General features: G+C 41.0%; 1 protein-coding gene across 1 annotated transcript in view; it reads right to left on the reverse strand.

The window, feature by feature from the left end:
* MTA3 (metastasis associated 1 family member 3) overlaps positions 1-15,388 on the reverse strand; it is a 181,248-nt gene that overhangs the window by 29,433 nt on the left and 136,427 nt on the right. Inside the window, exons 12-14 of the mRNA XM_006133984.2 lie at positions 13,277-13,401; positions 11,912-12,063; positions 10,830-11,052 (exon numbers count right to left, since the gene is read on the reverse strand). Coding sequence (XP_006134046.2) covers positions 10,830-11,052; positions 11,912-12,063; positions 13,277-13,401 — 500 coding nt within the window. The remainder of the gene's footprint in view (positions 1-10,829; positions 11,053-11,911; positions 12,064-13,276; positions 13,402-15,388) is intronic.

Raw genomic sequence — 15,388 nt, forward strand, 5'->3', positions numbered from 1 at the left:
CAGTGGAAGCTGGGAACAATAACCTGGACATCAGGGTATGGTGGCACATAGCTGGTGGCAAGAACCTAGTGGATTCAATCTTTATAATCCTGCCTGGTTTCTTTCCTACTCTGAGAGAGGAAGGAGGTAACTAGTCCTGTCTGGGATGAGGGTGAAACTCACTTTGCTCACAGAGCTGGCCAAGCTCCTCAATAAGAAGATTGATGGTAGGAAAAAGAGGAGATAAAGGCGTTTTCTTTGACTTCTGGCTTCTCTTGGCCTACATCAGTCCCTGAAGTCTACAGGGCCATGAACTCCTGCAGTGCCTTAGAACTGAAAGCAGAGGTGAGGAGGTAAAAGCAGAACAGAGGGGGCAATCTCTTCAAAGACAAATGCAGCCCTGGGACACAATAGTAAGTTGCTGATTTAGACCTTGATCCTAACAGGTGCTGGTTGACCTCCGCACATCATAGACAGAAGCCTTTAAGGATCACTTTTGTGCAATGCATATTTTTTTCTATTGTAATTTCTTACATATATGCACATCTAAATTCTGTGGCCATTCCAAACAATTCCAAAGATTAAACTCAACAAAAGAGTTTAATTAATTAAAACAGTTGAATTCCCCTGGTCTGCACCAGTTCTAAGTCAGCTGCTAGGTGCTGGCCAAGGTGGAACACCAGTGCCCTGCTGGCCCCACAGAGTGGGAGGGGCCAGCAACACCCACCACAGCTGAGGCAATCCACAGGAAGGGCCCAGCAAGTGTCCAGATTTGCCACTGCCCCCCACCCCCAGGAGAGGGCGGCACCTTGTCTAGCCACAGCTTGCACCCAGCCCCACTTTGAACCTCAGCCTGACCAACTCAGCCCTTAGAGCTAATCTTTATCCCAAAGTTACAGATCTGGCTTGACAATTTCCCTTACCTACATTATTCCAACATGCCAGAGCCTCTTCACTTTGGAGACATGTCGCAGATATGGGTAAAGCCCGGCGCGAGATTTACACCATCTCCCCCGGATTTTCAAGGACCAGCAAGAGCTCATCCGACACCGCTGGAACCGTGATGCTTTCCAAGACTCGGGCACCACTCTCGGGATGAACTCATTCCAGGGTGCCCTGCCCTTCACAAAGAAAAAAGAACTCTCCCTGGGGCTCCCACTGGCTCCTCTGGAATTGGTTGTGTTACCGCACTGGATGCCTCACAGCACCCTTCTCTGCTACTGTGGATTCGGGGACCTGAATCCGACTCCCTTTCAATCTCAGGTCATCTATAAATGATTTAGCACCGGATTCCCCATGAACATGTGGTGCACAATGGGTGAAAGGTGGCTCCCTTCTGTCCACACTCCGGTCCCAATGTGAGTGACTCTCCTCACCAAGCCCTACCCTCCCGGAGGGGGGGGGGGGAATCTGGGGCCAACGGAGGCGCCCCGGTGCTGCCATATTGTGGAGAAAGGCTCTCGGGTAAATAGGATGAAGTTTAAGAAGGAAAAATGCAAAGTACTCCACTTCGGAAGGAACAATCAGTTTCACACATACAGAATGGGAAGTGACTGTCTAGGAAGAAGTACTACAGAAAGAGATCTCGGGGTCATAGTGGTACACAAGCTAAATATGAATCAACAGTCTGATGCTGTTGCAAAAAAAAAATCAAACATGATTCTGGGATGCATTAACAGAGTGTTGTGAGCAAGACACGAGAAGTCATTCTTCCGCTCTACTCTGTACTGATTAGGCTTCAGTTGGAGTATTGTGTCCAGTTCTGGGCACCATATTTCAAGAAAGATGTGGAGAAATTGGAAAAGATCCAGAGAAGAGCAAGAAGAATGATTAAAGGTCTAGAGAACATGAGCTATGAGAGAAGACTGAAATAATTGGGTTTGTTTAGAAAAGAGAAGATTGAGAAGGGACATGCTAGCAGTTTTCAAGTATCCAAAAGAGTGTCACAAGGTGGAAGGATAAAAATTGTTCTCCTTGACTTCAGCAAGGAAGGTTTAGGTTGAACATTAGGAAAAACTTCCTAACTATCAGGGTGGTTAAACACTAGAATAAATTGCCTAGAGAAGTTGTGGAATCTCCATTTCTAGAGATATTTAAGAGCAGGTTAGATAAACATCTATCAGGGATGGTCTAAGACAGTACTTGGTTCTGCCTTAAGGGCAGGGGACTGGACTTGATGACCTCTCAAGGTCCCTTCCAGTTCCAGTGTTCTATGATTTCTGTAAAGGGAAATCATGCCTTATTAATCTGCTAGAGTTCTTTGAGGGGGGGTCAACAAATATGTGAACAAGGGGGATTCAGTGGATATCGTATACTTAGATTTCCTGAAAGCTTTTGACAAGGTCCCTCACTAAAAGCTCTTAAGTAAAGTAAGTTGTCATGGGATAAGAGGGAAGGTCCTTTCATGGATTGATAACTGGTTAAAAGACAGGAAATAAGGGATAGGAATAAATGGTAAGTTTTCAGAATGGAGAGAGGTAACTATTGGGGATCCTGGGACCAATCCTATTCAACTGATTTCTAAATGATGTAGAGCAGTGTTTCTGAAAGTGCTCCACAAAACCACTTTGAGAAACATGTTAACTGGCCGCTCCAGTTTGTTTGTTCACTGGCACCATGGTCACCACTTCCCGCTGTTCCGCTTGGCTGCAAAGAGTGAAATGGAACCAATTGGAGCCGCGAGACTCCATGGTCACAGCGCCAGCAAATAAACAAACCTGAGAGGCCAGTTGACGTGTTTCTCAAAGTGGTTTTACAGAGCACTTTCAGAAATACTAATCTAAAAAAAGGGGTAGACAGTGAGGTGGCAAAATTTACAGATGATATCAAACTGCTCAAGATAGTTAAGACCAAATCAGACTATGAAGAGCTTCAAAAGATCTCACCAAACTAAGTGATTGGGCAACAAAATGGCAAATGAAATTTAATGTTGATAAATGTAAAGTAATGCACATTGGAAAAAATAATCCCAACTATATATACACAATATGATGGGGACTAACTTGGATACACCTATTCAAGAGAGAGATCTTGGAGTCATTGTGGATAGTTCCCTGAAAACATCCACTCAATGTGCAGCGGCAGTCAAAAAAGAAAATAGAATGTTAGGAATCATTTAAAAAAGGGTAGCAAATAAGACAGAAAATATCTTATTGCCTCTATATAAAGCCATGGTACATCCACATCTTGAATACTGTGTACAGCTGTGGTCGCCTCATCTCAAAAAGATATATTGGCATGGGAAAAGATTCAGAAAAGGGCAACAAAAATGATTAGGGGTTTGGAACGAGTCCATATGAAGAGAGATTAAAAAGACTGGGACTTGCACTCAAAAATGGATGTTTTGCAGGTATTCTTGGCCCTACTATGGAATAATACCCGTTGTACAAGTTCTGAACATTCTAATTCTCGTACAGAAAATCATTGAGGTACCATGCCCTGAGATGCACCATATGAAGGTTGGGGTAGCTTCTTTAGATTCCCAGTTGGAAGAGGAGATCTGAAGTTTGAGGTAGGGGGTTTGGTAGAGTGTGTGACATTCTGGTTAGGAAGGGAAACCAGGGTTGTCATGGCCATAATGGAGCTGTCGAGCATCACTCTGGTGTTGTCTGTTCTCGCTTTGTGTACGACTTTGTGTAGGAGAGGTATGGGAGGAAACATGTACAGGAAGCGAGTGGACCATCTGATTAGGAAGGCATCACCCATGGATTCTTTCCCCATCCCTGCTCTGGAGCAGAAGAGATGATGCTTCCCGTTGGCTTGAGTGGCAAAGAGATCTCTGGGGGGAGGAGCGGGAGTGTCCTCACAGGAGGAAGATCCATGATAAGATGTCCTGGTTGATTTGCCATTCGTGTTCGGTGGCAAGTGCTCTGCTGAGTGTTCACTGAAATGCAGAGATTGCCTGGAATATAAAAGGCTGTGATTTTTAGTCTGTGTTTTATGCACCAGTTTCCGAGGGTCATGGATTCCGTACATAGTGCATGTATTCGGGCTCCGCCCTGCCAATTTATATAAAACATAGCTGCCACATCGTCTGTGTATATTCTGACATGATTGTTGGCAATAAAGGGAAGGAATTATTCACATAAACACCATGTGTCTTTAAGTTCTGGAAAGTTTATATGAGGTTGTTCTCTGCGTTGGATCACATTCCTTGAGCCATATGGTGTTGCAAGTGTGCTCACCACACCACGAGGGAGGCATCTATAGTTATGGTAATAGATTGCTCTGGTGCAAGGAATGGGACCCCAGAACAGAGATTCTCAGAGGAGGGATTGCTTCACTGTTGTGGGGACAGATAGGGATTTGGATAGCGGATATATGTTGGGTTTGTACACCCATCTGAGCCAAACATGCAGGCATCGCTTGTATAGGCATGTGTGTGTTACTTCAAAATTGCATGAAGTCACGTGTCCCAGTAACTGGAGACAATCATGAGCCATAACTTCGGTGCTGGACTGTAATCTGTGTATTTGTTTCCCTATTTTGTGGAATCTTTCTGTGAGAAGAGATGCGATAGCTAATGTGAAATCCAGATGAGTCCCTATGAATTGTATTTTCTGTGTTGGGAATAAAGTAGACTTTGTTTTGTTTATTTCCAGGCCGAGACTTTTGAAAATGTGCATCGTGGCAGATGTACTGTGATGAGAGTCGAGTTTGGAGCACATTCTGAAGAGGCAAATAATATTTTGCTTTTTTAAGAAAGCAGTGACAACAGTTAATACTTTGAAAAATACCCTCAGAGCAGTAGGTAGGCTGAAGGATAGAACCTTGTATTGGTAGTGTTTTGAACCTAGAACAAATTGAAGAAAACGTCTATGAGCTGGAGGAATAGAAATGTGAAAATAAGCATCCTGAAAGTTGAGGGATGAGTCACCCTGTTCCAACGCTGGGATAATGGTAGCAATTGTCACCATTTTGAATCTTTGTTTCCACACGTATTTATTCAATGCTCTCAAGTCTAATATAGGCAGTCATCCTCCCGATTTCTTCTCAGTGAGGAAATAATGAGAACAAAAACTTTTCCCCATGAACTGTGGGGGAACTGTCTCTATTGCTTCCAGATGTAGGAGATGTTGTACCTCTTGTTGGAGAAGAGTCCCATAAGAGTGGTTCTTGAAGAGGGATGGGTAAAGGGGTGTGAAGAGGGTACGGACGTAAAGGGAATAGCGTATCCAGGTTTGATTATCTGAAGCACCCATCTATCTGATGTTATCAACCAGCGTTGATAGAATGGGAGGATGTGGTGTTGAGTTTGTGATAGCACGGTGGCATTGAAGTAGGCAAGTGATTTTCCAAGCCCTTGACATACATCTCAAATTTGCTTATAAGGCTGTTGTAATTGTTGTATGATATTGGAGGGTTGGCGATGTCACTGTGATCTATTTCTATTGTGGTGTTTTTGCTCCTGATCTTGTCTGGGATAGTGTTGATAGGTAAGCCTATTTTGGAAGATGTTACAGATTGTAAGGTGTCTGTAAGTTCATGATGGTTCTCTGTGTTCTCTTGAAATGGGATGTGGAGTTCCACAGAGACCCGCTTGAAGAGGTCTTGAAAATATGAGAAGTCGTTGGCGGTAGTAGGCAGAGGAGGCATGACAGTTTCATTGGGCAAGGAACATGTTTTTGTATCTGGGGATGTATCTGGAGATGGGTCATTTTTGTGGGTATCCTCTATGACCCATTGGTGTTGAGGTAATGGTGATTGTGCTGGAGAAAAGTGTTGCAGTATCATGGCATGCTTCTTAGTATGCCTGTATCTGTGAGGCGAGTGCCATAAATTCCAATACTGCCACTGTGGGTAGGGCATCCATGGGTTTCCATACCAGGGGCACGTCTAGACTATCCTCGACCTCTGAAAGAACATATGCAAATGTGGCATGAATTTGCATATCTTCTTCAGATCCCTTTTTCGGAAGAGGCTTTTTTGGAAAAAAAAAAAAAGCAGTCTAGATGGGGTTTTTCAAGCAAACTTTCCCCTTTTTCAAAAGAACCCTGTAAATCTCATTTTTCGAGGAATAAGGATTCTTTTGAAAAAGGGGAGGGGAGGTTGCGCAACCCCCCCTCTCCTGTCTAAACAACTTTTTTTTTTTGAACAACCTCTTCCGAAAAAGGGATCCCAAGAAGATATGCAAATTCATGCCAAATTAGCATATCTTCTTTCAGAAGCCAAAGGTAGTCTAGATGTGCCCCATGGCGGCATGTTTCTATGTCTGGTGTATGGGTTCTGGTGGAACACATGGAGTGATCCATAGGGGGAAAGTTCTGCAGAGAAAAATCCATATCCATATTATCATCCTCGTTGTCATTTGAGAATTGTTCTGGAGAAAGTGTTTGTTGCGGCGCCAGGATGCCCGTGAAGCAGTCAGTAGCAAGGAAAGGCGAGTTGAATGTAGCAGAAACGAGCAAGTCTCTGTGCTGCATATACTGTGGTACGGGTATTGCTGGTGCTGTCGTCGACTGTACTGAAGCAACTTGTGGTGCCGGATGTAATCTTGGCACCAAGCGAGCCAGTGATGTTGTCGGTGCCATTACGGCACTGGTGACCACTTCTGGCGTTGTGCTCGGCCCTAGAAGTACCTGTGGTGCCGATAAGGCATCCTCGGTGCCTGGTGGTGATGATCTATGTGAAGCAGGCAACTTAAAGCCTGCAGCCTCGGCACAGCTTTTCTGTACACCTGGTCTCGTCATGGTCCTAGTGGTGCTGGAGATGTCAGGTGTTTCATAAGTACTGAGGTGCAGAGCTGCAGCTGTTCTCAGCACTGAAGTTGGTGAGCCCTTTTTCGCTGCTATTGAGTTCTGTGGAAGAGAGGAGGCTCACTTTTTCACTTTTTTATCTCTACGTGCCTGAAATGTTTCGGAGTCTTGCCCTGGGTTAGAAACAAGGAATAGCAATTTTTCTAGAAATATAAGTTTGAGTCAAAGGTCTTTGTCACAGTGGGCTCTTGATTTCAATTTTGAGGAATGGCAGCACTTTTGAGAGACGTGTGCCTCCCTGAGGCAGTGGACACATTGTGAGTTTGGTCTGACACTGGAATGGGGTCATTCATGAAGAGCAGCTTTTAAATCCTGGTGAACGAGGTGCAATGCTAAAACTAACTACTAGCTAACTGGTGGGGGTGGAGGGGAGGGAATGGAGAAGTTTGATTGTTTGTTTTTTTAATAGGGAAGAACTATTAAATAACTGACTAAGAGAAAGATGAAAAACAGGGTTACTTATCTAACCATACGGAACAAGGTCAGGAATACTGCAGAGCTCTGTCTGTCCAGTAGAGAAGGAACTGGGGGGGAGGGAGGGGAGGAGGAGGATTCACGCATGCACAGCGTCAGCACACTTGGAGTGCACGGCTTAGGATCTGTGCATGCACGTCCCAAGAGACACTGCTCTGAAGACTCCAATCCTTGGTGTGGTGACCAACACCCTGATATGGAGCACCCAGAGGGATATCTCTTGAAGAAGAATCAATTAACTGCACTATAACAGAGAAACACACCTATATCACTCGAAGGAAGAACATACAACTCAAGAAACTCAGATTTTGTAGCAACTGAAAATTATATGGGCTATTTATTATTGATAAGATTTAATGCTGTGCAAGACAGTTCCATGGACAAGCAATTTGTGGATGAGGAATACAATGCATTGTTATGCACAGAAGATATTGTTGGAGAAATATACACACATACTCTTTGAGTCACACTTTATCAAATGGTTTGATGGCTTTTTAGGCTTTTTAAAAAAATCAACAGTTACTGTGGAGGAATTTAATCTATTCCAGGGCCAACTGGGGTAGCAGAATACAATAGGCACAATGTAGATGTGATTTTTCCTTCAAATAGAAACAAAAACTAATGTCAGTGTTTACAAAAAAAGATCTTCCTGGTCACGATTTTAATTTCTAATGACTTTTTCAGTCAAAAAACTAAAGATGAGGCACTCAAAGCACTACTAGTGTGATAGAAGCTCTGCTTTTCATTTGCTTTGTTTTAAAAATCAGAATTGTGTATAAAGTAATGTCCCTTGTAGGATGATGATTAACAGTCAGATGAACTGTTTTGTTTCCTCAAACAACAAGAAATTCTACAGCTCCTGTTAAAGCCACAAATTGGGAGATAAAATCAGAACAAGGAAGGATAAAGAATCAAGATGCTCTATTAAAAGTGAATCCAATTTTACGGCTAATTTCTCCCTCACCAGGCTTTCTTTCAAGGTACTATTTAAGGTGGGTGGAGGATGGGGAGGAGGAGTCTGTAGCCCCCCAAAAGTTTGAACTCCTGGATTTCATACTTGAGATTTGCTTAAAGCACACATCCTAGCTCCAGAGACAGCTGCTAACTGCAACAAAGTTTATGCTGCTTCCAGCTTTGCCACTGAGGAAGGGAGTTTGTTTATAAACAGAGGAAGGTAGGGTGCTAAAATAACAAAAGGTTTGTCATTCAAGTTACTGAAGGATCCTTAGATGATCATGAAAACATTGCCAGATACTCCACTTAAAAGATAGGAAAACAAGAGAAGGAATAAATTGTGGTGTACTCCAGGGGTCTGCATTTGTACCACTGCTGTTCTATTTATTCATAAATGATCATGAAAAAGGGGTAAACACTGAGGTGGCAAAATTTGCAGATGCTACAAAATTACTGAAAATAGTTAAGTCCAAACCTGACTGCTAAGAATCACAACGGGATCTCACAAAACTGAGTGACTGGACAACACAAGGAAGATGGAATTTCATGTTGATAAATGCAAAGTAATGCACATGGGAAAATATAATCCCAACTATACATACAAAAAAGACAGGGTCTAAAATAGCTGTTACCACTCAAGAAAGAGATCTTAGAATCATTGTGGATAGTTCTCTGAAAGCATTTGCTCAATGTGCAGTGATAATCTAAAAAGCTAACAGAATAATGTGCATCCTTAGGAAAGGAATAGATTTTATATAGAAGCAACATGATATTTTCTGTCTGAAGTCATGGTATGTTCACATCTTGGATACTGCATGCAGATCTGGTCACCCCATCTAAAAAAAGATATACTGGATTTGGAAAAGGTACAGAAAGAGCAACAGAAATAATTAGTGATAAGGAACAGCTTCCATATGCAGAGAGATTAAAAAGATTAGGACTTTTCAGCTTGGGAAATAAATGACTAAAGGGTGAGAGGATATATTAGGGATCTGGAAAATCATGAGAAGTGTGGAAAATAGAACAAGGAAATGTAATATAATAACTTGATGGCTTGGTGATCAAGTAAAAAACCTATGAATGGTTTTGTTTTTCCTGTAAGCCCAAACTGTGGTTGATCCTACCAAGACATGTGTCCAGTCCACCTGATGCTGGAACCCATTTTGGTACTCTTATGAGTTTTCTGCCCTCATGATTTTTTTGTGTGTAAAATTTGTATACAGAGTAACACGGATTTATTTGGGGGTTTGGTCCCCTTTGAGGGTTACATTTCTGGGTGTTGCCAATGGCTTTATAGCTGAGCTCTCCCAGAACTGAGCTGGCTCACTGTCTGTGTTGTGTTACCCCAACTCTGTTTCTTGGCTAGAGGAAACCATCACTTCTGGCTCAGCAGGACAGGGTACCGGGGTGCACCAGAGCACAGGTAAGTGGGTTCAGTCGCTTTATCTGCACCCCAGGTGACAATCTCAAGGGGAATTCTGTGATCCACCCCATCACACCTTACTTTTGCCTTAATCCAGTAATTATCCTTACAAAATCAATTCTAATTCTCAGAAAAATGTATCTTCAAACATAATGTAAGTAACAATGTGTCAGCATGGCTGACCTAATCTTATTAACTCTTTTTTTGCTAGATCTGATGTTAAGGGAGTGGATGTGGTAGTGTATTCCATATTGGTGCACCAAATGGGAGCTTTGAAGATACTAACCCATGGAAGCTGAGAAAGTAAGGTGGTATCTTCATTAAATTATACATTTAAAATCCAATCAAAAGCCCAATGAAATATCCAATAACTACAATGGATGTTGCATTGGACTCTAAACACACAGGAGAATACAGAAGCTATTAAGTTACTACCTTTTCATTGTAATATTTCTCAATGATTTCTCACATTTTACCCCAAAAGGGTATTTAAGTTCACCCAGGCTACATATGTTTCATTAAGTTACTAATGTAGGAAGGATCTATATGTTTTTGTTTTAAAAGAACAGAGCAAAAATCACAAAACAGTATGGAAATATGCATAAAACTAAAATTTAAGAATGGATGAAAGAAGCAAAACTTCAGTGAAACAGTAAGTGTGGCCATCATGACCTTTAGACCTTAAAAATATTAAGTGGACATAGAAAGGCATAAATTCTGCCATCCTTATTTATGCTATGAGCAGTATCTGACTCCTGTAATAGTCCCACTGAAATCAAATTTTGTCAGGGTAGCAGAATCTAACCCTGTACCTTTAGTTGTGAAAAACAAAATATAAATTCCTTAAAAGCAAACTCTTATTTCACCATATGTGGTAGGAAATATGGTGTCTGTATTACAAAATATGCACACCAGTTTCATATAGTATTTGCTGATAATAGCAAAAACTTTTATGACAGTATGTGATATAAATGAATGAGAAGATAACACTCTTAATTCATTTGCAATATTCCTTTTTCAATTTTCATTTCATACATAACACTTGCTTGATAACTCTCCTCAACAGACATACTTTGTCTAATTTTTTGGTGATACACTGGACAAATGTAAACTTAGCTTTTGGGGAAAACAATAAAACAAAAGTGTGGTAGACAAGAAATGTTTATTGAAAAAGAAAATAAAATGAAAGACAGAAAATGGTTGGAAGCATAGCACATTAAACTAGGAATTTAAAAACATCTTACATTCTGCCCTAATGGCAGCACAGTTAATAGGGACAAATGGACGTCTTGCTGCCTGCCGCAACCGGAGGGTATTTTTGCAGACTTGACGGGCAAGTTTTGTCAAACATGTTGTGTGAAGGAAGAAAGCTTGTCGCGTTTTCACTGCAGACTTTGGACTACCAGTGTTACGGACTGGTGTACCCTGTGTAGCCTGGCGTGACATATGAGTTCTAATACGGGAATCCTGCAAAAAAAAATCATAAAATACACACAACTAAAATGAAACAAAACAACTACAACAGTTTCATACAGCTACCAAAAATCCCATTACCAATAGTGAAATATAACAAAAAATCTAAAATTCTTTACAAAAACGACAAATATTGAAAGAGAAATGAAGAAATTAGCATATTTCCCACATAACTGAAGAGTAAACATAGTAGGTCATTTCTCTTGTATTTAAGCATCAGAAATAACCACACAAAATTCACACAAAATTTGGAGAACTCTAATCATAGAAATATGTAATGTCAGATAAACACACTGGGGTTTTGGCTTTCTATAGAGACCTACAACATTTGTTTGATACGGTAACACTGGTCATGCACCAAAGATGCATGAAGTAGGACATTTGTTTATACAGGATCCTACTCACAAGAAAAACTGGAGGACAAAATTCACCTCTGCAGAAAGACAACTCAATGCCTATGCACCACAAATAAGATTTCAAAATGAGACTTCAGGAATGCATAAATCTTGTGTTGGAACTCTGCTCAGATGTGACTTCACTTGGGTTCTACTGAGTATAGTGGGATGGACTTTGCAAGGGAGTGACTTTATACAAAGGAGTAAATGTCTGCTGTCCTGCTGCTTTAGACTCTAATCATACATATGGGCCAGTAACACTATATGTCTCACTTTATGCTTTGTAAAGCACTGAGCACAGTCAAACCTGAAGAAATATTAACTCAATGCCACATCAAGTATAAAATGTTGTTTTTCCACACACGCACAAGAAACATTACATAATACATTCATAATCACAGTCACTTCTGAGAAATGTGTCACATTTATATCTGAAACATTTGCCTACATAATCCTACCTCTGTAGTTTGGCAGGGAGATAGTTTCTCTTCTTCTGTCTGTGTGGGCATTTTCAGTCCACCATATTTCTTCCAATAAATCCAGCAAGATGCACACAATCTACACTGCATATTAGGGGGACCCCAAGAATACCACTGATGAGACTGTGTGGCTATGGATTAGAAAAAAAACACAGCTGAATTGATGCATGTTGCATTACATATAATAAATTCATGAACGCTTTATGCTATTACTATTTTCAAGACAATTATGAAAAGAAGTACTACAAATCAGGCAGAATGAAAAACAGAACTTATTTTACGGTGATTTTAGAGGTATTCTAAAACAATTTTAAAAAATGTAATGGGGAAATTGATTTATTTTTCCATTCATTTTGAACTTGTGATACCTAAACATTAGGAAAAGACTGATTTATTTCCTGTTTTCAATGAAGTAAAAGAAAACAATACCTCAAAAACCCTGTTTACTTTTTTTCTTATGCATGAAGATATAAGCATAGTTTCTGTGAGAGTGCTTGTAAGTTACCTATTGCAACTGCAAAGATTGCAATAGAGGTCAAAACTTTTGTTTTTTAGGAATTACACAAAACTAGTGTTTATCAATCTGATCCAGGCCCCCATTAAGTCTACTTTTGAATAGATCTAAAACTAGCCTAAATGAAGAGCTTTACAACAGAGTGCTCTCCCTACTGCAAGAGTGTTAACCATATACGCAGTTTTGCTTTCTATATGAAATATTGTTAAGATTGCATTGGTATTCATGACAGAAGGGTGAACAGCAAGGACATGCTCTGTATAAGCTTAATCGCAAGTCTGATGATATAGCTCGTCTCTTTATAAGTCCTGGATGTCTTTTGAGATGAGACTACCAATTTCTTTCCATATTCTCACTCATCTGTGCCAAGTTCTGTGGTGAGTTTTGCTACGCAGAAAAGTTCACTAGAGACCACCCTAAAGTCACAAGATGTATTTGCATTTGTGACCAAAGTCAGGATTTGAATACAGACTTCCAAAGATAAAAGACCACAGTACCGAGTCCAGCACACTACCTTGATTCTAGCTCGCAATCCATCCAACTATTACAGTTTATAAATAGGTCTTTAAACTTGGAATATATTGACTATTGAAGTTAATTTATTACAGTGGCACAGTTCTGATTGAAGAGTTAAGTATGCAGCATTTCTCAGTTCTAACTATCAAAAAGAAATCAACCTACACTTTGCCTGGAATGTGGTAACAGATTCAATCAATACATCTGTTTTATCAAAGGGTAAAAATTAGCATTGGCAAAAAAACCACCCCACAAATGTTCAAATGATATCTGTATTCAACACATACTTATGCCCCCCCCCCCGCTTTTCTTACCATAGCAACTCTCACAAGCCCGACCTATTAGTGAGGTCTGTGTCTGATAAGATGCTCCCACGGCGCCATTTACTGCACCTGGTTTCCCATTGTTGCTGGATATTTGATTGGGGTTTGGTTTGTTGCTTTAAATAAAATAAAAAGTAATCAGAAAACATTTTAATAAGCATTTAATTAACATAAGCAAGATTTCATTCTGTGTTTCTGGTTTATGAACTCTACCATATGTAAGAAATTCTTCTGAGTTACAAATTTTTTTCCATGTTTCTCTAATAAATTGTTTAGATTACAGACAAGTTGATTATATAAACAGCTGATGAACAGCTTTGTAAGACCATGGTCTAAATTAATGTAAAAGCCTGGAACTCAGGTCATCACAAAATTCTACATAATACGTTCAGTCTCCTCCCATCACATAATGCTTTGGAGATATCCCACTGCACAGAAAACAATGTATTTTTCCAGAAAACAAAAAAATCAAACCTCACACATCAAGATAGGGGTGTGCTGAAAAAATGATGAAGTCTTCACTAGGTCAAATGTATGAAGACTTATAATTTGTAGCAGCGATACATTACAAATGGTTTCACCATCACCAAACCGCAAAGCCCACTGAATGGTGGAAATGGTGGAAATGTATTCCACAATTATCAACAAAAAGTCTGTTTTTGCCAGCAATAAACGAAACTTTGGCTCTCAATATCTATGAAGATCCAACAGTTGTGTAACTGCACTACATTTTAGTGGTTACATGACTATTCGATAGTTCCCTGAGTGGAAGGTGGGGATGGGGGAGAATGCCTGTAGTTGACAGGATTAACTGATAAACCCAGGCTTATAAATTAATTGTGTAGGCATCTACATGTTGACATCCCTACCAGACACTGAGCTGTTGATCATTACCTGCTAAGCCCAATGACCTAGCCATCTTTCTATCCATCTTACAGTCTATTTATCCAATCCACACTTCTTTAACTGGTTTTATGTCTCAAAACAATCTCACAAACCTTCCTTTGTCCTATGACTGCAACATTTGTTAATTCCTTAATAATCTAATGGGAGAAGGGCGGGGGGGGGGGGGGGGCGCAATTCAGTCAGAGTTAGCTTCCAGGCTCTTACTACATTTAAAAGGCAGATGAGCAGTGCAGGACTCGGTGTGAGTGGGGACAGAAGCAGTCTCTGCTCGTGCCAGGTCCCCGACTGCTGCGCTTCTTCGTTTTACATGTAGTAAGACCCTAACAGCTCTATCTACAGTTAAAAGGCAGAGCTGCAGTACCACTGTTCCTGTGCCTTCCCTACCCTTCCCCTTTTAAACCAGCTCCCCCCAGCACCAGCTTCTGCTTCCCCACATCTGTATCAGAGGCAGCAAGGAAAGGGGGAATGAGAGTAGTCGACTATTCAAATACTCTTTTACATCCCTAGTTAATACCATCTAAGTAAAGAGGAAGATTCTGCCCTTAACGATATTTGTTGGGAGGAACAAAAAAATCCAACCTTTTATTAACAATTTAAAGTAAATTCACTGAGATAAATGGAATGAATCAGAGATCTAAGGCCTGGTTTAATAGTTCTTAGGTCATGTAATATTTTTTCTAAGTAAGGACTGAAGAATAAGTCCAGACATGGGCAATAAATTGGTGGCGGTTCGCCAAGGTTAGCCACTGGTGGGCCACCACTATATTTACCTATACCCCTGCAGATACCGGTGATCACAGCTTCTGTTGGCCATGGATTGCTATTCCCGGCAATGGGAGTGGCAGGCAACAGTGCAGACCAGGACATCACTTTCTGCAGCTCCTATTGGCCATGAACAGCAATCCATGCCCAGCAAGAGCCCTGGTACCTGTGCATGTGCGGGTAAATATAGTGATGAGGGCTTGCCTGGGGCTAGTATCTGCCCACCCTGGATTAGGCCATAAACTAGTGCTAGGGTACTGGATCTCATATACCTTCTCCGCACAGAACTACTACTGAAGTCCCTGGAAACAGCTTAGAGTGGTGGGATCTGGCAACAATCTCCCAAGTACTAGGGGAGCTATATAGCACCAGCATATCCCACAAACCCAGCAATCTCATATTTATACAATTAAGGGCTCCTGAAGCTTCCTCTGA

This window comes from Pelodiscus sinensis, chromosome 3 (assembly GCF_049634645.1).
Source record: "Pelodiscus sinensis isolate JC-2024 chromosome 3, ASM4963464v1, whole genome shotgun sequence".
In the NCBI taxonomy this organism is placed as follows: Eukaryota; Metazoa; Chordata; order Testudines; family Trionychidae; genus Pelodiscus; species Pelodiscus sinensis.